The 26,747-nt window shown below is 41.2% G+C and overlaps 5 protein-coding genes across 6 annotated transcripts; 3 read left to right on the forward strand and 2 right to left on the reverse strand.

The window, feature by feature from the left end:
- Nucleotides 1-663: 663 nt before the first annotated feature.
- rac1b (Rac family small GTPase 1b) lies at nt 664-7,691 on the forward strand. Its single transcript, XM_035181659.2, has 6 exons — nt 664-1,058; nt 2,165-2,236; nt 3,285-3,402; nt 3,676-3,738; nt 5,814-5,973; nt 6,062-7,691. Exons 1-6 carry the CDS (start codon nt 1,024-1,026, stop codon nt 6,190-6,192), a joined length of 579 nt encoding a protein of 192 aa, XP_035037550.1. The 5' UTR covers nt 664-1,023; the 3' UTR covers nt 6,193-7,691.
- A 679-nt stretch (nt 7,692-8,370) lies between these two features.
- On the reverse strand, nt 8,371-11,475 carry stk19 (serine/threonine kinase 19). Its single transcript, XM_035181658.1, has 7 exons — nt 11,338-11,475; nt 10,621-10,715; nt 10,382-10,524; nt 9,814-10,052; nt 9,614-9,711; nt 9,001-9,148; nt 8,371-8,676 (listed from the first exon to the last, which is right to left on the reverse strand). The coding sequence occupies exons 2-7, from the start codon at nt 10,712-10,714 to the stop codon at nt 8,631-8,633; spliced, it is 768 nt and encodes a 255-aa protein (XP_035037549.1). The 5' UTR covers nt 10,715; nt 11,338-11,475; the 3' UTR covers nt 8,371-8,630.
- On the forward strand, nt 11,456-15,919 carry dxo (decapping exoribonuclease). The gene is made up of 7 exons (XM_035181655.2): nt 11,456-11,754; nt 12,221-12,657; nt 12,760-12,986; nt 13,352-13,571; nt 13,893-14,028; nt 14,400-14,494; nt 14,581-15,919. Exons 2-7 carry the CDS (start codon nt 12,227-12,229, stop codon nt 14,714-14,716), a joined length of 1,245 nt encoding a protein of 414 aa, XP_035037546.1. The 5' UTR covers nt 11,456-11,754; nt 12,221-12,226; the 3' UTR covers nt 14,717-15,919.
- LOC118123942 (peroxisomal membrane protein PMP34) lies at nt 15,623-23,109 on the reverse strand. Of its 2 annotated transcripts, XM_047343973.1 has the most exons (10): nt 22,938-23,109; nt 21,972-22,175; nt 21,808-21,868; nt 20,755-20,821; nt 20,208-20,362; nt 19,541-19,657; nt 19,300-19,445; nt 18,912-19,007; nt 18,190-18,272; nt 15,623-18,097 (listed from the first exon to the last, which is right to left on the reverse strand). In XM_047343973.1, the coding sequence occupies exons 2-10, from the start codon at nt 22,044-22,046 to the stop codon at nt 17,950-17,952; spliced, it is 948 nt and encodes a 315-aa protein (XP_047199929.1). In that variant the 5' UTR covers nt 22,047-22,175; nt 22,938-23,109; the 3' UTR covers nt 15,623-17,949. The 2 variants fall into 2 exon arrangements, with proteins under 2 accessions (XP_047199929.1, XP_035037547.1); XM_035181656.2 differs by lacking the exon at nt 22,938-23,109 and having other exon boundaries at nt 21,972-22,329.
- On the forward strand, nt 23,083-26,517 carry anks4b (ankyrin repeat and sterile alpha motif domain containing 4B). The gene is made up of 2 exons (XM_035181654.2): nt 23,083-23,243; nt 24,615-26,517. The coding sequence occupies exons 1-2, from the start codon at nt 23,083-23,085 to the stop codon at nt 25,744-25,746; spliced, it is 1,293 nt and encodes a 430-aa protein (XP_035037545.1). The 3' UTR covers nt 25,747-26,517.
- Nucleotides 26,518-26,747: the final 230 nt, after the last annotated feature.

Raw genomic sequence — 26,747 nt, forward strand, 5'->3', positions numbered from 1 at the left:
TTAATATAATTTGCAATTACCATGTATTTTTTACTTTTTTCTGACATGACAGATTTAATTAGATTTCTCTATAAATGTTAAGGTCTTGACCTTATTATGTTATGATTTGGTGCTTCAAATTGAACTGAATTGAATACCGGTTACTTTAGTTCAGTCATTTTTTGCCATGGATTTTGTTAAGCACTTTGTAACCTTGTTTAGATAAGTGCTATACAAATAAAGTTATTGTTATTATGAATTTCACAGTGATGAGGTGAGGCCTGCAAACTGATGTGTTTTTAACAGTGTTAACAGCTCCATCAGGTTTCAGTCCTGTTGAAAAACTTAATTTAGTGTTAGTTTCTTTTACTTTTCTTTGTATTATTTGACAGTAAGAAAATAAAGACAGTAAACCCGAGTGCAGGGAATAACAAAATCCATCGTAAACAAGGCTGGGTTAGCTGACGTCACTTCCACATTCCGTGTCACACTCTAACTCCCCCGTCTTGTTCTTCTTGTTTATTTTGGGCCATCAGAGTAAATATTATAATTTTTAAACGCCACATCTCGTGAGATCTGTTCATGCTCGTGTTCTCTGAATTTACAGAAACCCGCGGGACCGCCCGCTGTTTGTTTTGGGGTGGGTCCCCGGTGGGCGTAGCGACGTCACCGCACCGGAAGCAGCGTCTGGTGGTGGCGGTGTCCGGCTTCACTTTTTTTTTTTCTCTCTCTCAGCTCAGGGGTGGTGGCCGCTGTTGTTGCCTCGCAGCTTCCCGATCAGCCCACGAAAGCATGGGAATGTCGAGAGCGCACTTCTGATTGAACTCGTGCTAAAGTGCCAGATAAGTCGCCCGCGAGTTTTCCCCCGCCAGCTCCTCCGCGCCCCCCAGAGCCGCGCTGCGAAACCACACACGCCCGAGAAGGAGACGTTGTCGGGGCGTTAAAACCCAGCGAGCAACCCCCCCCGGACAAAGGAAACGAGACGTGCGAGCTAACGTTAGCTTGCTCCCGGAGCTAACCTAGCATTCCTCTAGCTGCGGCGCAATGCAGGCCATAAAGTGTGTCGTTGTCGGAGACGGGTGAGTTAACTTCACGGAGCCCAGTTTCGGTTCAGGCCTCCGAGACCCTTGGTTTAACTCAAATGGCGAAGATGTAGCATTTAGCTCGAACCAGACAAGCTAACGCCGAAGCCTTTTACTCCAGGATTTCCCCCAAGACGGGTCAAGTTAGCTGCCGAGCTTTAACTTTACCTGCTTCTACTACGTGGATATTATCACTTATTGTGTTTCTCACACATCACCACTGATAATCGGTCGTTTTTACAGATTTTAGTTAAATATCTCTCAGCTAGTTTCACGTTGGCCAACCTGAAGTTAACCCGGTTACTGTGTTTTCCTCCCACTTTGGGTGAGTCACACACCGCCCGGCAGGTCACACAGCCGTCTGCAGCAGAGTTTGAAACACTTGGCCGCAGTTACTCACCTGTTGAGCAACGCGCAGAGTTAAACTCCAGCTTTACACCGACGTGTTTGTGCAATGCTCTGTTGTGTTGCTGGTTTCCCAGCTTCTAAAATGCCTGAGATCGCTCAGTCTGAGTCTGGTTAAGGGTTAAAACACGAGCTATAACCGACTATGTGACGGTGAGAGGGAGGTAAACTCACTTATACTGGTCAGGGTGTGGTGGATAGCACAGCAGCACAGTCACCCATGGGCCTATGACTGATTTTCGATTGTGACTCAATGGTTCATGGGAAATGGTACAACACTTAAGTTTCACGTTTAGTAAACACCCCTCCTCTTGTTATCCTGTGTGCTCGTCTTGGCAAAGACCAAATCCAGTGTGCACAATCTAAACCTGATTTCCCAATGAAGGGATGACTATTAGTTATTTGTTTGTGTTTATGATTTGAACTCTGAGGCTTGATAAGTGCGAAACAATTTATAAGTTAATTGACCAGCAAGTTGACAAAAAAGTCCTTGTAAAAGTAATGTTCCAGGCAAAACTGCAGAGAGATCTCTGGTTGAAGCTTCTCCATTGAGAGTATTTGCTGTTTTTGTGTCTTTGATTTTTAGATCATAGATAGAGAATCTGGATATGATCATTTCCAGGAAACGTTTGTTGGGCATTTCGTTGATGCTCTTTTTTTACTAAACAATTCATCCTTCGTCTCCTTCTCCCCTCCAGAGCTGTGGGTAAGACCTGCCTGCTCATCAGCTACACCACCAATGCCTTTCCTGGAGAGTACATCCCCACAGTGTGAGTATCTGAGACTGCAGCCTAGTGTGGATGATTCATTTATGCATTTGTTTATGTCAGACTAGGAGACGATCTGCACTATTAATCCATTATTTGTGTCCACCCTTTCTTGTACATTCACTGCATAATGTGGGAGGCATCTTTTATTTCAGTTGCCTATTTAGATGGAGATTTGGTTGCCTGTAGAACAGGTTATAATCACTGCTGTGGGCTGCAACTGAGATTTAGGGATAGGCGTGTTGCAGGAAAACCCAATACCATCGACCTGCAGAGCCCCAGTCCCCGCCCCCCCAGTTACTGTTTAGACCTATGAATGCGAGAATCCCCCAGCCACTGTTTAAGACCTGCGCATGCGGCACTAGTTAACCAGTTTGACATGCGAATACAAGGAAAACAGAACTCTATCAAGGCTACCAATATTATATATATATATATATATACTTTTATCCATAGCGACTTACAATTAGTGCATTCAACTTCATACTGATGTGTGTTTTCTAAAGGAAATATAAACTTAAAGAGCTTTTGTTTGACCTTCATTTGGAAACACAGCCATGGAAATCTGATTGGAGAAATAACATGCTGCTTAAAGCTGCTCACTATTATGCCACCGGGGTATTTATTTCTATCATCGTGTGCTGAAATAAATGTTACGCCTAGATGGTGTGAATACAAACACTTGGTTTCCTTCTCTTCGTGGGTCTGGAACGCGTAGTTCTAAAACGGTGGCCAGTGCATGCTTAGGTCTAGGTTTTTCAGATACCTGCACCCTATCTGGTTCCAGACCAGCTGTGGGAACTGTGTTTCTCTGTGTCAGTCTGATCAGTCATTCTGGACTGGCTGAGCAGGCTGTTAATAAACAACATGCTCGGTTTAGCTGAGCCAGATTTAATAGGTGATGATTCATTTTCAAGAGAGAGCTGAAGAGGCCCAGCAGATCAGTGCAGAACTTGTTTTGCACTTCAACGCTTGAGTGTTTATTTCCTGTCAATTTATTTTTAGCTTTATTTTTGTTTTTGTCTTATTCTCACATCATCACTTCCATCAGGTTTGACAACTACTCTGCCAATGTTATGGTCGATGGAAAACCAGTGAACCTGGGCCTTTGGGATACAGCGGGACAGGAAGATTACGACAGACTCCGCCCACTTTCCTACCCTCAGACGGTACATTGACACATTTTGACAATACTGTATTATATTAGACTTGTTATTCTTCCCTTTGGCTTGTGCCATGCGCCTTAAGTATATTTTGATGCCGGCTGTGCCCTTACATTTTTCATTTGGAAAGATTAGGAGCTTAGAATGAATTAGGAAATCAGAGGGAAAGAAAAACACCACACCTTTGTGTGATATGAACACAGGAGTATTTGTTTCTGTTCTTGTCAGGAAGTGATTGTTATGGACTTTGATTGTATTGTTTCCTCCTTTTCTCACCAGGATGTGTTCCTCATCTGCTTTTCGCTTGTGAGCCCTGCCTCTTTTGAAAACGTCCGTGCCAAGGTGAGTTGACCAAAATAGGATATAGTGGAGGCTGTGAAGGTGTTACCATGGAACTGTTTTAGTACGTAACGATAGATCAGTTGAAAAGCCTAGAGTGTTTTCCAGTTTTCATTGGATGACCTTTTGTAAAGATGTATATGCACACTGGTTTCTGCTGAAAATCTGTCTGGAAGATGATGCAACTTCAAAAGCTACTGATTTAATCTTTTGTTAATCAGGTTTTTTGGCACTGATCTGGGTGGTAGATTCCTGTGCCGCCTGACAAACACATTCCAGTTAAAGCATCATCACTATAGCTGGAGGTTTGATGAGGATAGTGCACTAGCCAATCATCTTGGGATAGTCAGGGTATCTGGTACCACAACAATGTTAGCTTGAGGGATTGGGGATTGTAGTTGTGCAGTCAGTATTTATAAGGAATGCAGAAGCACTATGCTGACAAAGTGACTCACAATAAGTGAGTGACATCTTAACTAATCTGTTTAATGAATTTGCTCTTCAAGAATACCAGGTTTAAAATAGAGTTTTTAACTTAAGGAAGGGTGTTGACCACATTTAAATTAGATGACATTCCACGCTGCTTTTATTCCTCTGTTATGGTTTCAGTCCTGACAGTGACTGGTTCAGAACAGCCGGCATTTATCCTGTTGGGCTGTGTTCAGACCGACATGATGCCTGCCTGTAAAACATATCTGTCCCATTCAATAAAATGAAACCAGTTCTTATACACAGCACTCGGGGCTCCAAAAAAAAAGTTGAACCAGGCAATGCATTGGCCAATCAAATACATAAAAGTGCACATTCGTGGTTTTTACTTAAATATGTACTTTGTAACATGACCACTGTATTTTTGCTATTTACATTGTGATCATCGCAGCAAAAGATCAAATAGTTTGTTTTTATATTGTGTTTTTGGCATCTGTTTAGATTTTAAATGCATTAATCTGTTACTGAACCCTCTGGATTTTATTTTATTGTCTCACTGGTACCAAAACTAATGATAATATTGTGCAGTTTAAACAAAGGGGATTTTGGTCTGAATCCCTGATTATCCACCACTGTGGCTCAGGGTTACGTGAGAAAACTTAGTGAAACCTTTTTAGAATCAGTGAGATGTTGGCTTCAAGTAAAGCGTACGTCAGCTGCGCAGCATCCGCACACTGCCCAGATTGAGCCAACCAGTTTCAGTTCCCAGTGAGATTAGCTGCAGTTCTCGTCTGTAGCTGTGGCAGCAGAAAGAGCTGCACTCAACTGTGTGTTGAAGTGTATTACTTATTAATGTAAATTAGTTCATTATTACATTTCATTTAGCTATACTCTGCACTAGAACATGTTGTAAACCCTCACATAATTATTTAAGGCCTATATAATGGCACAAACACACATTTTTAACTCTTTATTATGAGTATTGCCCTTGTATAATAAGCAGAAGTCTCCAGAAACAGCAGTTTCTCACACATATAGCAGCTCTTTAGACACAGAGAGACACATAAACTTGTAGAAAGTTTTGTTTCGTCACTATTATCACTATTTCTATAAAAGCAGTGGGTGACACGAGTATCTGCAGGAAGTTAAAATCAGACACTGATGGTGTTGGTTTTATTGCCCATGACTTCTGTTCTGGTTTCACTCTCCTAGCATCGACCTTTCAGCCAGCCGCACTTTTCAGTGAAAAGGCTCCGTTAAACCCAGCACACGCTAACTGCTCATCATCTAACAGCAGACAGAAACGGCTAATAACTAGTTGCGAACACATTCCTCTGCTCAGGAGCCAGATATTTCTGTCATGAGATGGTTGAGACCAAAAGTGGAGTTAAAAGAAAATGAATATTGGACGTAGATTTATCAGCTGGTCAGATAACAGATCTGCTGGATAAATGTAAATGGGGAACTTTTTGTTTAACAAGTTTAACAGATCAGCCTGAATGGAGGTAATACTGTGTCAGTGTTTCCAGCTTGATGTGCTGCCCCTGAGGGACCAAAAATAAGTCCCTCAGTCATCGCTGAGTGCATCAGTTGCTAATAATAAGGTTTGAGAAGTAAAACCTCTAACCTGTGTTGTGCTTTCCATGCAGTGGTACCCTGAGGTGAGACATCATTGCCCCAACACTCCCATCATCTTGGTTGGCACCAAGCTGGATCTTAGAGATGATAAGGACACCATAGAGAAGCTGAAGGAGAAGAAACTCACTCCCATTACCTACCCCCAAGGACTGGCAATGGCCAAGGAGATTGGTAACAGCACTGACTCATTATCTGGTGTTTTAAGCTGAAATATTTAAAAGACAAACATTAAACCGATTTCTATGTGCATTTCCCTCAGGTTCCGTCAAGTACCTGGAGTGCTCAGCTCTGACCCAGCGTGGCCTTAAAACTGTGTTTGACGAGGCCATCCGGGCCGTCCTCTGCCCTCCACCTGTCAAGAAGAAGAGGAAGGTGTGCTCTCTCCTCTAAGACTTCCTCCATTTGAACCGGTTACAGGGGAACATGACAGCTAGTGGTGAGGGTGGCTAATGACACAGGAGAAACGCACCAGTATACACACGAAACAATGTGCTTCAGTTTCTTTTCTTCCATCAGCGTAGCTACAGCTGTTCTACCAGCCGTTTCCATGATGAATTTGACATGGGGTCAGATTTAGGATATGGGGTTGAATGATTTTAGACCCTAGTTCTTTTTTAACAGCGTGTACTGTATAGATGAGTCTATGAAATTATTAAAATCTTGAGGCCTTCTGAAATGAATTGGATGTTTTGTTAAAAAAAAAAAAGACAGTGGAATGTTTTCAATTTGTTCTTCCACTGGTTGTCCACCTTCTTTTTTTGTTTACAGTCTTGGTTTGTTTTGAGTGGAAGAAACATTGCCAAATACATTCTGCACACATACTGTATTTCAGCCAAAAAGAAAACTGTTGTTCTTGTGTCTCAAACCTCCGAAATACAGCTGAAAACTTTTGTGCTGCTGTTTGTTTCAGCTTCATGACCGATTTCTATTGGATTCATTTCAGTTTCACTTTTCTAGAGCAATCCTGTGTCACCACACGGTGAAAAAAGAACTTAAAGTAACCAGCTGTAAAGTCCTTTTTGTATCAAATTTACCATTCATATACCACAATCTCTTCAGCGGAAGTTTGTTTTCAGCCCTAGCACATTTTCCATAGGTGTAATGATGACAGAGAAAAACTACAAATTCCCTCTGCGGAAACGTCTGCTGACTCTTACAGTGCTATTCATCCCTGAAAAAGACCTTAAGGATCCAGTATTTTATGTGTTTGGCTTTATGGTATTTTTCTTTCCTCTTTGCGATATTACCCGAGAAATATCTCAACTGTTTAGCTGCCCAGGAGTGCAAAGCTGAAAAGTTAACTAGATATTGGATTAGAACTGTGTAGGTGTTTTGGTGGTGGGGATCAAGAGCACCTTTCATGCTCTGTGGGCATTTATCAGAAACCTTTTGTGCAGCACATTTGATTTTTAATAGCATCACTACTGGCCAAGCAATGTCACTAAGGAGCAGTTTCAAAGCTACTGTCGGTTATGGTGTAGTATACAGTGTACTCATTTTTGTTATAATCATGTGATTGACTATTTTGTATCACACTTCACTCACTGTATTGTTAAACTAACACTATGAATATCCTTTGTTTATTACCTCTACAGTTAACGCTACCTTAATCTCCCTGCAAGCCTAGCTTTTTGTAATTAATGCTGATAGCATGTATGTGCAACATATACTGAAAACTAAGATTAGAATTGCTACAGTTATATTTTTTGCCTATTTACAAATTGTATTTGAACTACTAGATCAGGGGTTAAGTACATGTTGCTCATCTGTATTGTATTCAGACATCAAGCTGTGCTTTAATTCAAGCCAATGTTGTGACTTGTTAGTTTTATGGATAAAAGCTATTGTCACTTTTTGAAAAAGCCAATAAATTCTTGAAAAAAAACAGACTTTGTTGACCAATGGAAACTAATTTTTCTCTTGATTTAACACCAACACAATATTAGAGCTGCTAACAGAAAATTATGGTTTGATAACCAAACAATTATTTTAGTCAAATGTTGAGGCAAACATAATGAACTGAATATCTTTGGATTCTGTTGAAGATGTTGTTTTAGGCTTAAAGAAAAAATAAACAGATTAATTGATAGTGGAAATACAAAACAAAAGTACTACTGAAACCTAAAATACAGTAAATTCTTCACTCAGACATTATTGGAAAACGTGGAGTGAATGTGGAAATTTCATCGTAAAGAGAATTTGTTTCCAGATTGGACGGTTTTCTGCCTTTTTATTTTAATCGTTTTAAAAATTAGATGAATCGGCCCCTTCTCATAAATTAATACTGACTGAAAAGACACAGTTCAGTGGATGCAGCGACTGATAGGACACACAAAACTGAACATTTAGGTTACTGCACGGCTGTAAAATATGTGTTCATTAGTTTATTCTTTTTACATTGAATGGAACAATTATATTAAAGACTTGCAGACTGAACCTGTCAGGGAATATAGACCCGAAAAACTGAATTTAGCAGATGAGTGGCTCAGGCTTCTGCGTGCCAGTTAAACCTGGCAACAGAGGTTACAGAGCAACGGCCAAAGTTCAAACACCACACAGACGACAGTATCAAAGTGGTTTCATGGTGTGCACGTAAGTCATCACTCATGTTTATTACAGGATAAATTAAATCTTGACATGGTCATGTCAACATAATTGACAATTCATAAACCCACAAGGTTTTTATATAACATTTGGCACAGAATCTACACATGAAATCTTACATGTATCAACTGTGAGTCTTCATACAAACACATTTCACAAGAGTAGTTCATCTTGTGAACTTTCACGTCTTCAGTCACTTGCTGGGTCCGTCTTGCTACGAAGCCTCAGGAATCAACATATCGCAACAATGCCCCTGAAGTTGTCGGTATGCTACAAAGAAAACAGAGTAAAATAAGGTAAACATATGATTCTTAAAGAGCACAGTACTGGTAATACGCCATGTTAGTCCAGTTGGTAAATAGACGCTGACGGAAACAACAGATGTATTGAGTTGAGTTTTTAAGCAATCGTAGCTGTTATGTTGATTTTCTGAGTAAGGGGATTGAGCTGGCTTGTTTTTGAAGGTTTGACTATGTCTGACCTTGTAACAGAAAACCCTCAATTACTGAACTGACTGAGAGGATCATAAATCAGAGAGCAGCTGTATGAAGAACCTGTTCTTAGCATCCAAGTGAGTAAACAAAGAAATATTACCTCTCCACCAGATCGGCACCAATAATGTCGTGGATGTGGTATTTCATGTGGAATTTCACATGTGAGGTTGTTCGCCGCTCCTCTAGCTCTGCCTGCAACACTTCACTATATTTGGACTTCTTCACCATGGCGAGCACAGCTTTGCGACCTAGCAGGAGGAGGGGACAGTCGGTTAGAAACAAACCAATTCTCCAATTCGCAGGGCACTGTCAAAAAATCTTGTAAAACAAGTGACATGTTAATGACATGTTGAGGTTAAGGTTCTTTTAGTGTCTCCAGAGGGAGACAATTGTGCTGCTGCATCAAACCAGACATTGAGTAAAAACATTAAATACATTAAATAAAGGCCAAACATTTGCCTGAGATAAAACAACGAAGCAGTTTAGTTGGAGAACATTCACACTGTTGAGACATTTCCTAGATTTCAAAGGCGTACTTTGAAGCGTACAGAGACACACATCTCACAGGCCATTAGTGGAGCCTGCAGCTAGTGAAGAGCTCCCCCTGTTGTTATGTCTGCTGTTCCCATCGAGCTGCCCGTTAAAACGTTTAACTGACAGCAGTACGAATGAATGCTTATAGCGGTTATGTGACAGTGTTCCCTGACACCCACCTTGTATAAAGTACTTGGTGAATTTCCCTGAGTTGGGAATGGACAGCCACCAGCTGCCTGCGTCCCTCACAGTCAGGAGCCCTGACTTCACCAGCTGCCTACGTGTTGGGAAAATAAAGCATGTGCTGATATTTGAAAAGTCTGAGGACTCAGTTGTAAAGTATTTTCAAACAGTTCGAGTAAAACAGCTTCTTTCATACGTTATCTCAGAGTCTGTGAAGAGGAACTCTCTGATCATTTTGTCTTTGCTGAAGCTCAGATCTGTGCAAGAGCAGGTTAACAATTTCTCCAAGAACTTCTCCACCGTCGCTCGGGTCACTTTTCCCTCCTCCGCTGCCAGCACTTTGGCCTTGAAGTCTGCGGCGAAAATCAGCCCGAAAGCTTCCGTATCAAACCCAAGCTGGAACATCAGCAGTTCTGCTTGTTCCCGCAGTTTATTCTGGGAACATAAGGGGTGGGAGTGTTGTGTACTTTCACATTAAGACAGGTCAACATTAGAGATGTTCTGATACCAGCAACAGAAATGCCTCAGATACTGACAAAAGTGCCAGGTCGGGCATCCACAGATTCCAATACCAAGATTATTCGTTTTATTCAGCTAAAACTGCATAGCCATCAACAATGCCATTTGGAGTAGGTGCCATACAACTGTTAAAATATGTTAAATGAGTTGATATTATTACAACGTAAGTCGAGTACCAGGAAGGGAGATATGGTATTGGAACATCTCTAATAAATATAGACATTAAGACTAAAGAGCCAACTTACCAGCTCCTTGTCCACTGAAGTCTTGTCATGGTGTATACTGTAAAGTTGATGCTTCAGCACAATCTGAGGCAGGGCGTCATTGAAGAGCTTTCTGGGAAACAGTGTCATGAGGTCCTGCAGCGTGGATCTGATGTCTTTTGGCCCTTTGAGGTGAAGATATACATGGATGGTCATTGAGTGGAGGGCATAAACCCAAAAAGAAAAAGATGCTCTGTGTAGAACCTTTCAGCCAAACCCACCGTCTCCCTCGCAGACAACTCCGAACTTCTCTGTGCCATGTCTTCTTTTCTTCACTTTGAAAGTGTCAGAAATCAGAGCCCGTTTCCTGTTCATACCTGGAGGAGAAATGATGGTGGAGAGGTCATGACCTGCAGACTCCAACAGCTGATCACACAAACAGCTGTTCTTCTTCTCTGAAGGCAACACTGACCACGGTGGGTGAAGTGTTTGAGTCCACGGCTCTAAACACATGAAATCATGAGACACGATTTCTGCTGTTGTTTCACGATTGAAGAATTTATCCCCAGTTACTTGAATTGTATTGGATCTGGCTGCAGCCCGAGACACTGTTTTGTGGACTCAAACACTCCAGCCGCCCCTCCACCTGCATAGTGGTGAGTGGATAATAAGTGAATCTTTTTTGGGTGAACAACCCCTTTAACTGTGTAATCAGAACATGTTTTTATAAAAACAGCTGTCACTTTGCGACTTTACGAAGACTCGTGTCTGAACTTAGCTGTAAAATATTCACTTTTTTACGTTTCTAGCCCAAATTACAGCTCTGAGAATAAACCCAGGCGCTCATATTCACTGGTGAAACACATTTCTGATCAGGACACACCGGTTGGGTCGCTTTATGTCTTTGTTGTTAGCCAAGCTAATGCGGCTAACAGCTTGGTCCGTGCACTGACACACACACGTCACACACGACCATTCAACCCAGTTGAAGGACGTACCTGGCAGCTATTAAGATCAATGACGTTACTGTTCACATTGTCTTGTGTGCCGTTCTTCTTCTTCTTCTTCTTCTTCTGCACTGATCACAGCTCCCACACCACAACTACTCACTGAGTCTTCTTCTTCCTGTTGCGTGGAGGAGGTCTCACTGCTGCCACCTGGCGCCCTGGAGGAAAACCCGCGGCAGTTTGTTATTAGCCTACGATGCTAGTTAGCTCTGCGGCTAACGAAACAAACTTACCTCGTGTGTTGTTTTTTCTGTCTCCCGCCGCCACTTGTCGTTTTTTGTGTTTATAAGAAAAGGTGCTGAAAAAACATCGCGGCCGCTTTTTTTCTAAATGCGAGGTCCGGTTTATCATCGTGGCTGACTTGAGATGAAGATAGGGTTAGCTTAGCTGCCGTGTTTGCTAACCAAGGTGGGTTTTCGTTTGCTTCGTGAGGATTCACTAGAAAACAACGTGTTTGTCTGTTTACACAACGCAGACACACACTTAAACACTGCTAACAATGCAAACATGTCCATCTTTACATCAGGAATGTGCACGTATTCACAATAACACACGTCGTTTATGTGGAGGATTTTAAAGTAAATACAATCAACCTGTGCAGGAAAATGTCACAGTCACAGCAGCAAAAGTCAGTATAACATGTTTATTACAGAATACACCATGCGCATCTGTTATGTACATGATTAGGCCATAGAAGAAGAATAAAATAGGACATGATAACAAATGGTGAACGTGATGTGTGTGAAGATGTCGTTTCAGCAGAATAAAAACAATGTCAGCTCTGCCGACACAAGTGATGATGAGGCAGATCACTTAAGAATATCAAGACCATCTAAATGAAATCTGTGCGTTTCTATTCTTTTCTCCCCGTCAGGTAGCGATGGACCACCCCCGATCAGCGTACAAAAGGGAAAGAGGCGACGGTTGGAGAAATCCCCACGAGAATAAACAGTTAAAGCCAAACCATCACCAGCAGCGTCAGTCTGGATCAGCTCCAGAGCCAAACCCGCTCGGCTCTCAGAGTCTGAGCACCAGAAGGGAGCTCTATGAAAGAGACTTTCCTGTTTACAAGCAGCCTGTCGAAGTAGGAAGTTTTTCCCTCGATGGTGAGCGCAGATTCTTCAACGACGACAGGCAGATGAGATACTACGAGGAACCTGAGAGGAGTCCCAATTTCGACCTGAGGGATGGATACAAGGACCGCTTTATAAAAAGGGACGACAGTGTGAAGGAGAAGCTGGACCACATCCTGCGCTGGATCGTAGCCAATAGAACAAAGTGTATCCCAAGTGCGACCACGGCCTCATCACGGTTAGTGCTTGGACAGTCAGACACAAACTTGCGAATCCAAAGTCTCAAGACAACTGTGTTTACCTGTTGGACACATGTTCTTTGATCACATGCTCTTCCCAGTGCTTTAGATGCCGACTTTGTGACATGGCGGGGTCACCTGACCAAGCTGCTGACCACTCCCTATGAGACACGGGAGGGCTGGCTGCTGGCGGCCACCATGTTTAGAGGAACGCTTTACATCAGTGAAGTGGAAACAGAGGCTGCTCGGAGGGACCGAGAGAACCGCACTGAGAGGCATGAAGAGATGATGTACTGGGGGTACAAGTTTGAGCAATACACATGTGCAGGTATATACGTTTAAACAATTAACAATAAAGATCAGTAATAATTTAGTCAGTCATAGTTATAAATAGCCTTTCTATGGAGCCCATTTCATCCAAGAAAGGAAAAACAACAATTGAAATTTTCTTACAGACAAAAATAAAAGTACTCATGTATAACTTGTGTTTCAAAAATCTTTATCACTTTATATCTTGCTTTTTGGACAGTAAGTTAAAAAAAATAATTTAAAGTATCTCATGGCTTTAACCTCCTGGCAGAAATGGGCTTCCATACATGTCAAGTATAAGACATGTAACACATAAACCCAATGCACATAAAGTGAGAGGCAAATATTTGAATGATAACACTTCAGTCTTATGCTTCCCTGTAGATAAGGTCCACAGTTTACCTGACCCGGGTGGTGTGGTGAACACGAATGAGGGCTTTTGCACTGTGGTGCAGACTCGGCTCGCGGATCACAAACTTCTGTTCTCCGGCGAGGTGGACTGTCGGGATAAAGATCCCAACGCTCCAGCTGCTCCTGCCTGCTACGTCGAGCTGAAGACCTCTGCAGAGATTTGCACCCCCAAACAGCGCAGCAACTTCCACAGGTGAACAATCGAGTAGTAAAACGCAACTTGGCATCATTTTTATGGCTGGATGCATTTTGTTTTTGGGGTTGTCTGTGATTTCTCGTGATCATGATATGGAAGGAATTTCTTCAAGTTTGGTACAAATGTTCACCTGGACACAGAAGTCAAAGGTCACTGTGACCTCATGAATTTGGAAAAAAAATTGATTGCTGTAATTCTAGTTTTTAAATATAAATATAAATATATTTTAAAATATAATTTATCACTGTTTGTTTATTATTTGATTTACCTAAACGCAGCTGATTTTACGTTGGTGTTTCTCATTGTTGTGGATGTTAGGTTCAAGCTGCTGAAGTGGTGGGCGCAGTCGTTCCTCCCTGGGGTCCCTCGCGTTATAGCAGGCTTTCGGGATCATGAAGGAGTGGTGGTTTCTCTGGAGACGTTTCACATCTCCAAGATATCACATCTCATCAAGGTACTGTGTAGCAGCTTGAGTGGAGACATTAATCTGGATTTACTGTAGTCATGCTTGTGTTGTGGGACTGGGGATGTTAATGCCAGTTCTTAGTCAAATGTCAACAACTATCAGACAGATTGCCATACATTTTTTGCAGAGGATGATTGCTTCTCACTTAAGTGTTTCCCTGACTTTTCCTCTTTGGTCATCATTTTCTTTAAACACCTGCAGAAATCAAACAAATAGCCTTCTTATCATCCTGAGCCTATAACCCCACAAAACCACTAGCATGGCTGCAGACCGGAAGTCTATTAATTAAAGAAATTCACAAAAGAAAATGTAACATCACACAATTTATTAATACTGTCTTGTGTTTTCTCTCTGAACAGAATGAATTTAACTGCTGGAAGCCGACAGTCTGTATGAACTTCTGCTGTGATTTCTTGTCTTTTGTGAAGCATGTGGTTACTGAAGACAACCCAAGGTGAGTTCCAGTGATACAGACAACATTGGACTTTTTCCAATGTATTTTTTAAATACTTTAATATTGAATAATTGTTTCCCTCCCAGTGTGGTGTACCTGTTCACCTGGGAGCCCCACAGAGATGTGACCTACTCCATCCACAGGGACTCCCCGTATTCATTCCTGCCCCGCTGGTATATCGAGGAGATGATCAGCAGTCGAGACTCACACCATCAGTCCTGATTTACAATATCTGGTCAAACAGAATTCTTGATAGAGGGATTTTTTTAAACCAAATACTTTGGCATTTTATGCATGGACAACTTAACTTGTGCAGCTTGCATAGAGTTCATGATCATTTGGAGGGAATTTTTTTATTATCCTGTATGCGTGTGTCAGACTGAAGGGTATTATTTCCCCCCCGTGTGTGTGTGTGTGTGTGTGTGTGTGTGTGCGCGCGCGCGAGAGCAAACAGGCTACATCCATACTGTTTTTGTTTTAAAACCACCGTCCATAGGAACATACCTGAAAAGGCATTATCACATGATTATTCACGTACACTGGGCATGTGCGTGTCAGTGTAAACAGGAAGGAGAATATCTACTCTGCTGCTGATTGCTTACAGCAAATACTACAAACAAGGAACAAACATGGTGAAAACATAGAGCAGGATTTCTTTTCTTGGACTGACGTGGTGAAACTGTTGATGACAGTAAGTGTTTACAATGTTCTGCCCTCACAGCTGGTAGAGTAGTGACTGATAAGAACCAGGTGGCGAATGCACGTGACTGCATCTTCGCTTCCAAACGTTTTCAAACTCAAACGGGGCCAACAGCAATTCCAACCTTTCCAGTTTTAGAGGCTGGAAAACTCCACAGTTGTGTTGACGGCAGGCGTAACTGTAGCAACAGTGATCAGTTTTAAAACTAAAAGGTAGTAGTGTGGATGTAGCCTCACTTTTGGTTCTGATCTGTCGTAGGGGAGACTGCCTGCCCAATGAGAACTGTGTGCTTGTCGTGTGAAAGTGCAGAGTGAATGAGTTTTCTACCGAGTTTACGCCCTAATATTTCCTGCCTGTCGAGGATGGTATTCGTTCATCATTTGAAAGAGAGCTGTGTTTTTTTTTATGTAAAACAAACAATCACAATGTAGTGTCAACAGTTTCACAAACTTTATTATTCCCTGGTTATGACAATAATTTTAAATTCCCAAAACAGTTATGTTGAAATAAACAAAATTAGAAAATGTTTTTAAAAAATGTGTTGAAAATAAATGAAAGTGCATCAGCAGTTACAAATATTTTTCTGTAAACTGTTAAGACAAATCAGAACATGTTCAAATGAGTCACTGCCTATTCTGTGGGGTTTTTTTAACTAACAATGACTCATTCTCCAGATTTGAGCCCTTTCTCACCTTTTAAATAAAGCTCATTTCATTCTCCCGTAATCACATAACTTTCAGTTTTCTGTTTTTTCACACCAATTACACACATCTTTCAACATTTTACTTGATTTCTCAGAAAATTATTCGTGTATCTTAATGGAAAATAAAAACATGTGCAGGGGACTGATATTTATGTGTGCAATTTGGTGCAGAATCAAATAAAAATCCAGATCTAGTGACTTGTGGTTTCATGAGGGGAGTGTGAGGTATGTGCTCGACTGATATTATGAATTAGAAACGCATTCATCTTGTGGTGGATTTCCACTGAGGCATTTCCAGACAGTAGATGCATGAGTCCAAACCAACTTTTCTTTTTACAACTGAGCAAACCTAACAGGCAGAGAAGCTCAAATCCAGTAAATGAATCATTTGTTAGTTTTTAAACTGACAATGTCTCACATCAATGCACCTGATGAACAGATGCAAGACTGTTAATCTCCTAAATATGAAGTTGTACAACAGTGTTGAGTATAGTAACTCTTGTAATAAAAAAAAAAAGAAGAACGAGCACAGTGATGAACGTATACTGTAAATTACTGCCAGTGCCTTCCCTACCTAGAGGACGTGCAGAAATAATGGAATCAAAACGTTCATACTGACCAATCATTAAAAACCATACATCGATAACACAGTGCATCATGGTTAATGTAAATCATCAACAGTCATCACAGTACTTAGTTCAGATCATAGTACAGTTTTTTATGATACAATTAACAGGCACTTACTGTGGTATTATTACATCTGTAACCTTTACGGTTTACTTTATGGACTCATTCCAAGTAATATTAAATTCATATTAATTTATTATAATTATTAAAACTAAAACCTTTCTAGCCTGGAATAGTAAGAGCAGATTTTACACACAAAACTAAAGACATATCAACCGGAGCTCTGCCAATTTCTCTCTTTCATCATTTTTGTTGTTACTGCTCATTTGTGTGTAATAACGACATCTTGTGCGTCTTCTGAGCTTCACGAGGTTTTCATCTTGCAAATCGCCAAACGCAGTTAATTTCACAGTTAAACATTGGTTGGAGTGTACGAGGAATGATCCAGGGGACGAAATCCAGACAACGCACCATTAGGTAAATTATTGGTCTCGTCATTTCAGGAAAAACCCAGACAAAGTTGGACATTTTGGGGGAAATGCTGTTTATGCTAAGTCACTGAGCCGAGCCTGCCTGTGTCTAAAGCTAACAAAGTCCAACAACAAGCACTTCTACAGCTCATTCATAAAGTAACACACTGATTATATCTTGAAGTTTAAAAAACGTCAGATCGCTGTTTTCCAGAGTTGTGTCACAGACAGTTTCTCAGCCCAGACCAGTGGATTCCTAGAGTCTCTGGAGTTTTTAGATTATTACAATTAAACAAGTGAGTCAACCTAATGAGCTATTTATTGTGTGTTAATTACTTGACACACAAAACATGTAAGTTCTCATGCAACTCTCCCAAAATGCCAAACTTTTCCTTTACAAATAATGCAATATTTTTCCCAACTAGTTCTTAGATCTCATCTGATGGTAAAATATAATTTCATTGTAGGCAAGTGAATCTCGGTCTTTATGTGCAAAGGAAATCATTGGCGTTTAGCTTTAACTTGAATTCTTAAAGGGTTAAGAGAGGCGTGGGGAATACCCTGGACAGGTTGTTTCTCCATCACAGAGCCAAATTAAATCATGCCGACATTAATGTTGTTTCTAGATGGTCTGTTTTATTAAGACCAGAGTCACTTAGTTAAATTTGTTACCATAGCAGACTTGCCAAATACATTATCATAATTTATTTCCTTAAATTTACCATAAAATCCAACCAAATTCAACAGAGCTGATATTCATGGTCAGTCTGCACAGATGGAACCAGGTTAAAAACATGAGTGTTACCTCTCTGTGGTTGTTTTGGGCAAGCGTCTGTAGCCCTAAAGGCACCAAATCCCAACTCTTGTCTTATGTAATCGATGTAACTTCTGGCACAAACAAAACCCACTTACAACAAGTGTATTAATGCCGTGCTGCACTGAAGTGGGCGTTTGTTCAGTGCTTCAGCTTCTTGTTCAGACCCATGACTCTGAAGGTCGCTGAAATGATCTTCTCGTACACCACAAACATGAGGGCAGCCGTCAGTACCGTCTGGAGCAGCTTGGCCTCCAGGCCTTTGTACAAACCAAGAAAACCGTTCCTCCTGTGGTAGAGAGAACAGGTTTGAATAAGAAACCATCATTGTGTCAGTGAAGACGTGTGTGTGCGCGTGTGTGTGGCTGTGGCTGCACTCACCTGATTCTGTCCATGAACAGGGATAAAATGTTGGAGAGGCTTCCTGTCACACCGCCCTTTCCATCGCCTTTGTACTGACCGAACTGATGAGAGAACACATACCAAGTTATCTTATTTTACCCAGATATGACTTTTTCTTTTTGGACTTATTGTGAATACAGTTAAAGAACCGATGCAGTTATGAGCTCATGAAGCATTTGAGTCCATTTCACATCTGCCTGCTTTCAAATACAGTGAGAATACAGAAGGCTTCATCAGGGGTCCCTATGGTTTGAATAATGCACGAGATGGAAGCGTTCCGTTTATCTGGGATATTTTAGCTTCCTTCTAGATAGTAGATTCTAGGAGGAAGTGGAGACAGGTCGGCCATCTTTATATACAGTGTATGTTCTGGACCAGTAAATTACTTTAGCTCCCGCTGGTTGTCATAATAGTTGCCTGGCAACAGGATCAGCTTTGTTTTACACTATAGTTTTTTTATATAAACCTGGCACACAGTACAACGGTTTGGCTCATTAAGGTGTTTTTTATAGCCTTTGCACAAACAAACATATCTAAACAGGAAATCATTTGCATTTGGTCTTTTTATGAGATTTGTTGACAATAATTAAAGGAGATCAGCCTTGTGATCCTTTAACAGTGGCTGCTAGTTGAGATCTCTTGGAAATGTAAAAAAAAAAGAAAAGAAAACAGGGTGAACTGTGACATGAGATAGTATTTACCCTCAGGATGGCTTGAATTGTTTGAAGAGGATATGTTGCCGTGGTAGCAATGGCCTTGGCAATAGCCCCAATCACAAAGATCTCTGCTGAGGATATCTGTGGTAGGAGACAAAGATATAATTCACTTACTGATTGTTAAGATGCCAGACTCACTTCAACTTTCGACGTGAAGGAACAGCGGCTCTGCTCCGAGCTCCCTCCGGATGTCCGAGCTCCTCATCTGATCTCTGATGCTGAGCCCGGCCACCAGGTGGAGAAATATCATTTGGATGCTTGTATTTGTATTTGTATGAGATCTCACCCCATGAGGCATGAAATAATATTTCTTGAAGAATAAAAAAAACAAACAAGGCTGAGAGACAAGAGATCTTTTCTTGTGTCCTCTCACCTTCTTCCCTCCCCTGCCCGCCTTCCTCTTCAAGGCCTCATAAAACATGAACTGCACAGCCGGGTTGAGGACGAGGATGAGAGAGGCCAGAGTGCCGTTCCACAGAGTTCCCACTCCCTCATTGGCTATGATCTGCGAGAAAGCATCTGAAACACAGCAGTTTTATTACGACCGAACAGTTGCAACACAAAACATGTCTGAACTGGGAAACTATAATACACAAGGTATGTACATCACATACCAAAAATGCCGCTGTACTGGGTCTGCTGGAGGTCCTCGTTACGGAACTTTGCCCCTTGCAGCTTCAGCCGAGTGTTGACCACCCACATGGGAGTGGTCAGGACCACATTCACCACCCCTGCATGAACACCAGACTGTTAGAGCTCTTTAAATCACACTCTGGATCAGGGACGTCTGCTACATCTATGGAACGGTTATATATATATTTATATCCCTGCCAATGGTTTCACATTATTCTGATGATGTACATGTGGCTGGTGTGCATAGAAAGGTTGTAAGTAAATATGGCCAAAAGCAGAGCTGAAAGTATTAATCCGTTAGTCGATTAACAAAATATACCTGAAAATTAATATTTATCAAATGTTTAAGTTACAAAAAATGTCCATTAATTGTTGTCAGATTAATCGCTGATGGAAACTATTGTTAATTTCAGCCTTTAGAAAAACAACAGTGGTTTAAAAAAGTTTTTAAAAAATGAGCTGTGCAAATGCACCATGAGGAAGGAAAGACAGAAAGTGACTGACAATAGAAGCAAAACTAGAGCAAACATTGGTTTCCCACCACTAGAGACAGCTCTTAATTTGTAATGGTTGGTGCTGAACTCACAGTTAATACTAAGCGTTTGATGGCTTCATTCATGAAAAGGAGTTTTACTATATGCGAGTTACCTGCTACAACTCCCATGAGCAGATCTTTGCCGGGTCCGGACCTGCCTGGACCAGAGACCGCCAGCCTCTTCAGCGTGTTGAAGGTGTAGAAGTAGACAAAGTTGGAGCAGCAGAGGCTGGAGATGACTGGGAACCAGCCTCTGTACAGAGACTGACTGGAGGAAGTGAAGAGAACTCAGTCAAAACATGATGGTTAAGGATAGTGCTGCAACTTAAATATCCCTTGGTCTATAATAGCATCAGAAAATACACAAAAGAGGAGCTGGAAATAGAAAATGTACGATTCAAAAAAATTACCTAAATGATTGGTGAATGAAACAATGCTGCTAATTAATTAGCAAAATATAAACTATGTGGTAAATTGACTGTTTTAGCTCTAGATTCTACTCATTTGCGTCATATGCATGTCTGCTGCATATACAATAATGCTGCACACAGTTTTTACAATCAAACCAAGTCGATTGGTTTATCACAACAAAATAAATCATAACTTGGTAGGAATTGATGCTGCAGGTTCTGTTATATTACGACACTAAACTATACTGACAGGCCTTCTTCCTTTGCGATCTCAGCCAGGATGATGGGGGTGGAGTTTGACTTCCGCTTCTCGTCCACTGAAAGACAAGAGATAAGCAAGTAGGTGAAAGTTAAAAGGGCCATTTCACCAATATCACCTCACTGGTCATTTGGAACACCACTCGGCCTCAGCGGATTTATGATGTGTTCTGCAGCAGAGGATAACCTTTTCTATGGTCTGAGTAAATAACCCTGTAATGCACATCAGGGGTTATCTCAGCGTGAGCTTGTAACGTCAAATTTACAACAGAGAGGTGATTGAGTTTAAAGCAGAGTGGTGTTTACCAGGTAGAAAACCTTTCGAGAGCAGAAGTGCTTTACAATAAAAATAAATAGAAATACATATATTTGTATGATGCATTTGATTTACTGTCATGAGAAATTGCCCAAAACGCACAAAGGTGTGATTATTGGACATGGAATGATCCGTTTGTGACAAGAGTTTGATAACAGAATCTTAGGAATCATTGTCATTTTGTTTTTAATTTATATAAAGACCGCTAATATATTGTATTGGAAATCTTTAACTCCCTAATATCCATATCTGCCCTCAAAAATTCACATGAGTCAGGAACTAAAACTCACACAGACCAGTACACAGCTTCGTCTTGAGCTGTGTGTAGTTCTCATCGACTCAGGATATCTTGGTCTCTGCTTCATAATCTTTGACCAGGTCCCTCAACTTTATGATGGTGACACAGGGGTGGATCCAGGGTTGCGGCCAGGGGGGCACTGGCCCCAGGTAAAATTGGATTGGCCCTTGAAGTGAAGTGAAACTATTCACTTAAGGCCATTTTCCACTGGTCAGAAAAAAACACTCACACCCACTAACGTCTGGTTTCTGTCTGCAATGGGACTAGATGCAATGGGACATTCATTCCTGGTTCAAATGAATCTGCAGTAGACAGATTTGAATCAGCCTTTTTCAGTGAACTACTCCTTTAACCTGCAGTGTGAAGTCGCTCAGCTGTGTTTCAGGGTTTGCTGCTGTCAGGTAACCTCCGTCCAGGACGGTGACACTCACCCTGCAGTCTGCTCTTGGCCGTGTCCAGTGGGAAGAAGACGCTCATCGCTGTCACGCTGCCCTGAAGGGGAAAGGAACACAGCGACTCGGTGAATCTCCCATGTTCTCTCCAAGCTCAGACACACGCTTCACACACAGTTACCACACTTGACATCTGCTCTCACCACAGCTCCCGCCACCGCGTGAACCAGCGTCTCGTAAGCCAAGAGGCCGACAGCCGATCCTCCGTTATCCGACATCTCTGCAGTCTCCGCCGGTCACAGGTCTCTCACACAGACTCACACAGCCGCAGCAGAGACCGGGAAGTAAACCGTGGAGGAGCTGCCGCCCGGGGGGATCACTGCCAGCGGTCGATCCGGTTGTTCCGGCTGTGGGCAGTGAAGTGAGCGTGTAACAGTCACATAGTGTTTACAAACCCGGAGAGAGGTGACGAGCCGAACTTCCGCCCATTCATTGATTGGACAGAGTCGATAACTTCTTTTTCTACTTTCTTCCTGTTGTTGTTCTTCTTCTTCATGTGTTTAACAAGCTGCAATAGCAACACCTGCTGGGCTGGAGGAGTGGAGAGAGCGAGAAGGATTTTTAAAAAAGCTTAAAGGGATAGTTCAACCAAAAATGAAAATTCACTCATTATCTACTCACCAATATGCCGATTGGGGGGGGGTCAAGTGTTTGAGTCAAGAAAACACTTTTGGAGTTTCAGGGGTAAACAGCGTTGCAACCAAATCCAATACAATTGAAGTACACGGTGACCGATTCTTAAAACATATACAAACAACAGAAAAAAACATAAAATGCTAAGTATTTGTTAAGTATAGTATTTATTCTTTACTTGAGTATTCTACTTTTACCCCACTACAATTAATTAACTGGAAATAAAATGTTGAATTTGCATAATTATATACACATCATAATTAAACATAAATATATATCTGATATATATAAAACAATGTAGTGGGGTAAAATATATAAATATAGTAGAGTAGCAGCTCTTTCCCCCAAAATTGTACCGGGTAAATTTGCATCTTGTAAAAATTATCTCACTTGTCATAGTTAAGCTTTAAGTTACTGGTGGTGGTGACTCAAGCAGAGATGGTTTATGAGGAAATGCTGCCGCTGACAACACTGACCTGGACTTTGCTTTTGTTTTATGGCTCCGAGCTGCTGATATGTTGACGCCCAGTGATCACTTTTGTATGCTCGGGTCTGCGGTCGCCTCAGTCTGTGTCTCTGAAGGGAGTGGATTTGTTTGGTGCCGCTCAGTTCTTCTAAGAGATGTCTAGGTACCACAAGGCAGCGATCGATGGCTACTTGGACCTGTTGAAGGAGGCCACGAGGAGGGACCTGAACACTGCGGACGAAGATGGCATGACTCCCACCTTGCTGGCTGCCTTCCACGGACATGTCGATGCTCTTCAGCTCATATGCAGCAGAGAGTAAGCATGATACACTTTATCCCCTGCAGGGCAAAACAAACTCTTTCTTTATTATTAGTAATAATTAGTACTTTCTAATGTCCTGTGTTGTATTTATGTATTTTGATGTTCCAAAGTTTTTCAGATAAATATATTGTTACACTCAGACACGCAATTCTGAATATTGTAATCTAATGTCTTATGTAATATTTTATGTATGATGCTCAAAAGATGAACTTGAACTAGATTTCCACAGTAAAAACATAAAAAATATTCACTAAGCAAAGGTTAACATTTTCAAAGGCTAATGTTTATTTTATTGCCCGGCTGGAAATGTGTTTTATGCTTTTTCATATCGTACATCAGTTTAGTTTTTAGGACTTGTTCGACAGCACATGTTTGTGTTCACATTATCCACTACACCGTGATGAGCTAAATCTGCATTCCCCGCTTTATACTCATCTCTCTCATGTGCTGAGCCAAATGTTTAATCAACCAAAGAAACAAAAGACCCCTTTATCTGTCCCCAAACCCCCCACATCCTGCAACAAAAACGGGCTAAAAACACAGCATTCTTTCTTAAAAGAATTAGGTCGAGAAAATATGTCCTGAAGATATTTAGTGAGGTGTAACTCATGCCTCACCTATGTGGCCAGAGTCAACTGAAGCATTTATGAGAAAGACTTGCAGTATTACAGCAATCAAGACTTTTATTGCTGTGACACTGAGGCACAGAACTGGAGGACTTTAAATCTTAATAGTTTACCAATTATCCTCAAAAACGTCTCGTAATATTTGCTTATATGTTACATTTGCTGTATATGAAAGAATGACTGGACACATGTATTCACTTACTTGTTAAGAGTTAGGTGAGAAGATCAATATCAGCAGATAGTTAGCTTAGCTTAGCATAAAGGTTGAAAACATGGGGAAACATGCACCAGCACCCCTAAAACTTATACATTAACACTTTCTATATTCAAGAAGTTTAGATTTTGTATATAATTTAGCATATTTTGTGACTATATTTTCAAATTTTTAACATCACTTAAACATGTCCCTTTTATATGTGTGTTGTTGAATAAATAAATAAAAATACGTGAGTAATAAATAAGTAATAAAGCAATATATTAGCTATCTTTATGACAGTAAGCTATCTTACTATTGTTTTCATAAGTTGCACATGAGTATTTAATTATGTAGCTTATTACATTTGATGGTACGAAGGATACTTAATTTTTCCATTGTCTGTGCAATGACAATGAAGGAATTATATTATAAATAATAAATGCTAAATGCATCTTTAAAAAACAAAATAAATGTATATTTTTTTATGCAACTAAATATTTTTATGAAGGTCTGAAGTCACATTTTTCTTCTTCTGTCACACAGAGGAGACCCCAACAGGAGCGACATCTGGGGAAACACTCCCCTGCACCACGCTGCAGCCAATGGCCACATGCACATCCTCAGCTTTCTGGTCAACTTTGGTGCCAACCTTTTCGCACTGGACAGTGAATTCCACACAGCCATGGACGTTGCCGCTTCTCGTGACCGAATGGACTGTGTGCGTTTCCTAGACGCCTCGGCCTCACAGCAGACCAACCAAAACCCCAAGAAGGTTGCCACTCTAAAGAAGGAAGCCATTAAGGAAGCGGAGAAACGAGTGAAACTCTGCGAGAAGGTGAAGAAGAAACACCAGAGCAAGATGGACAAGATGCAGCGAGGAGCGGGCAACACCGGGTCTGTGTCAGAGGCCAGCATGGCATCGTCACTCTCAAACAGTGGCACCATGTCGGGCCCCAGTGAACAGTTCTCCGAGCTTATTAAGGTTAAATCAGGCTCTATTTCAGCCAGGGTCAGAGGCACCCTCCAGAAGAAGCTTGGGAAGAAAGAGAAAGGCACAGTGCAGAGATCAGGAGGAGATGGGAACGTTATCTTCCTCAAGCAGGAGAACGGAGCATCTGAGAACCCTGATTTTCTGGGTGTCTTCAGCGAGCAGGATGAAAACATATCCGATGAAGAAGGACTGGGAGGATTTGAAGATGATTACAGTGAAGAATCAGGCCAAGTCAAACAGTCCATCTTCAACCGGCCCGGGCTCGGAGGTCTGACTTTCATGAAGAAGATGGGGCTGGAGTCGGATGACCTGCCCAGCGGGAACAATGAAAACCTTGGCTACCTCATTCAGAACAAGCAGTACGAGGAGGCGGAAGATGCGAGTGGCTTCGAGGGGATGGGTGACGCTGATCTGCCCTGGGAACAGGAAAATCTGGGCCTGGATGATGATGAAGATGAGGAAACCTCTCCTCTGGATGCGTTCTTGTCTGCCATCTCCTTGCCAGAGTTTGCCCCCGCCTTCAACCGAGAGCAACTGGACCTGGAGGCGCTCATGCTTTGCTCTGATGACGACCTGAAAGGCATTCGCATCCAGCTCGGACCCAGGAAGAAGATCCTGGAAGCTGTTGCTCATAGAAAGAATGCACTGGAGACTCCAGGCATCATGAAGGACAGCTGCTTGTGATCCAATAAAACATGAAAAGTGATTTATGTTAATGTTTGAAACTTAAAGGGAGACAGATATTTTAAATTTTCTATATAAGACAAAGATGATTCAGCAAACTGTTTCCCCAAAAGCACTTCACCCATTCTACAGTGATCAGATTTATATAGTTATTTATAGAGGATTGTTGATACAAACAACATGACAAGATAGTCTGGTTTAAAGGAAGAAGAAAACTATCATTATTTAAGACAAAAAAAAATGAAAATAGAGACTTGGCTAGATTATAAATCCACAATATCAGGGTTAAGACACTAGATTCTGCCCATTCATGAAATAACAGGGTAAGTGGCGGATTTGGTTGAGCTGCTATGTTTATTTATATAATTATTTTTGACATTCGACAATAAAACTGTCAAATTACAAAAATACAAACATTGTATTATGAATTCACATAAAATCACAAGCATACATTGACAACATTCCCACTGCTTCCCCAGACCAGACTAAAGGCCATGCCATGGTGCCAGTTTATTTATTACTCAACATACTGACTTTGTATATGTTCCCTTTCTTTTAGATATATAGTGGATGGTCTTACTTGTGATTATTTTCCTAAAAACAAATTTCAAAAATGTATGTCTTGGAATTATTATTGTATCTTGCCTCTTGCCCAGTGTCAACTGGGATTGGCTCCAGTTTACCCCTCACAACCCTCAAAGGATAAGCCGCATAGATAATGGATGGATAGATGAAATTATTATGATTATTAAATAAATTGTTTTTATTCTTTTCTCTGTGTGATTTTTGCAAACCAGAACATTTGGTTTTAAAGTTGTCAAAAAGCCCCAGCTGCATTGTTAGAGGTGCCCCTGTTTATATGCCTGCCACACCTGATCGTTTACTCTTTGTTATAATGCAAATATTGGAAAGAGGTGTATATAACAGTAGTACCTGCTGTGACTGTACTTAACGGCACGTGAATGTGTGTAATTGTTGCTCTTTTACCTTAGCAACTGGAG

This window comes from Hippoglossus stenolepis, chromosome 16 (genome assembly GCF_022539355.2).
Source record: "Hippoglossus stenolepis isolate QCI-W04-F060 chromosome 16, HSTE1.2, whole genome shotgun sequence".
In the NCBI taxonomy this organism is placed as follows: domain Eukaryota; kingdom Metazoa; phylum Chordata; class Actinopteri; order Pleuronectiformes; family Pleuronectidae; genus Hippoglossus; species Hippoglossus stenolepis.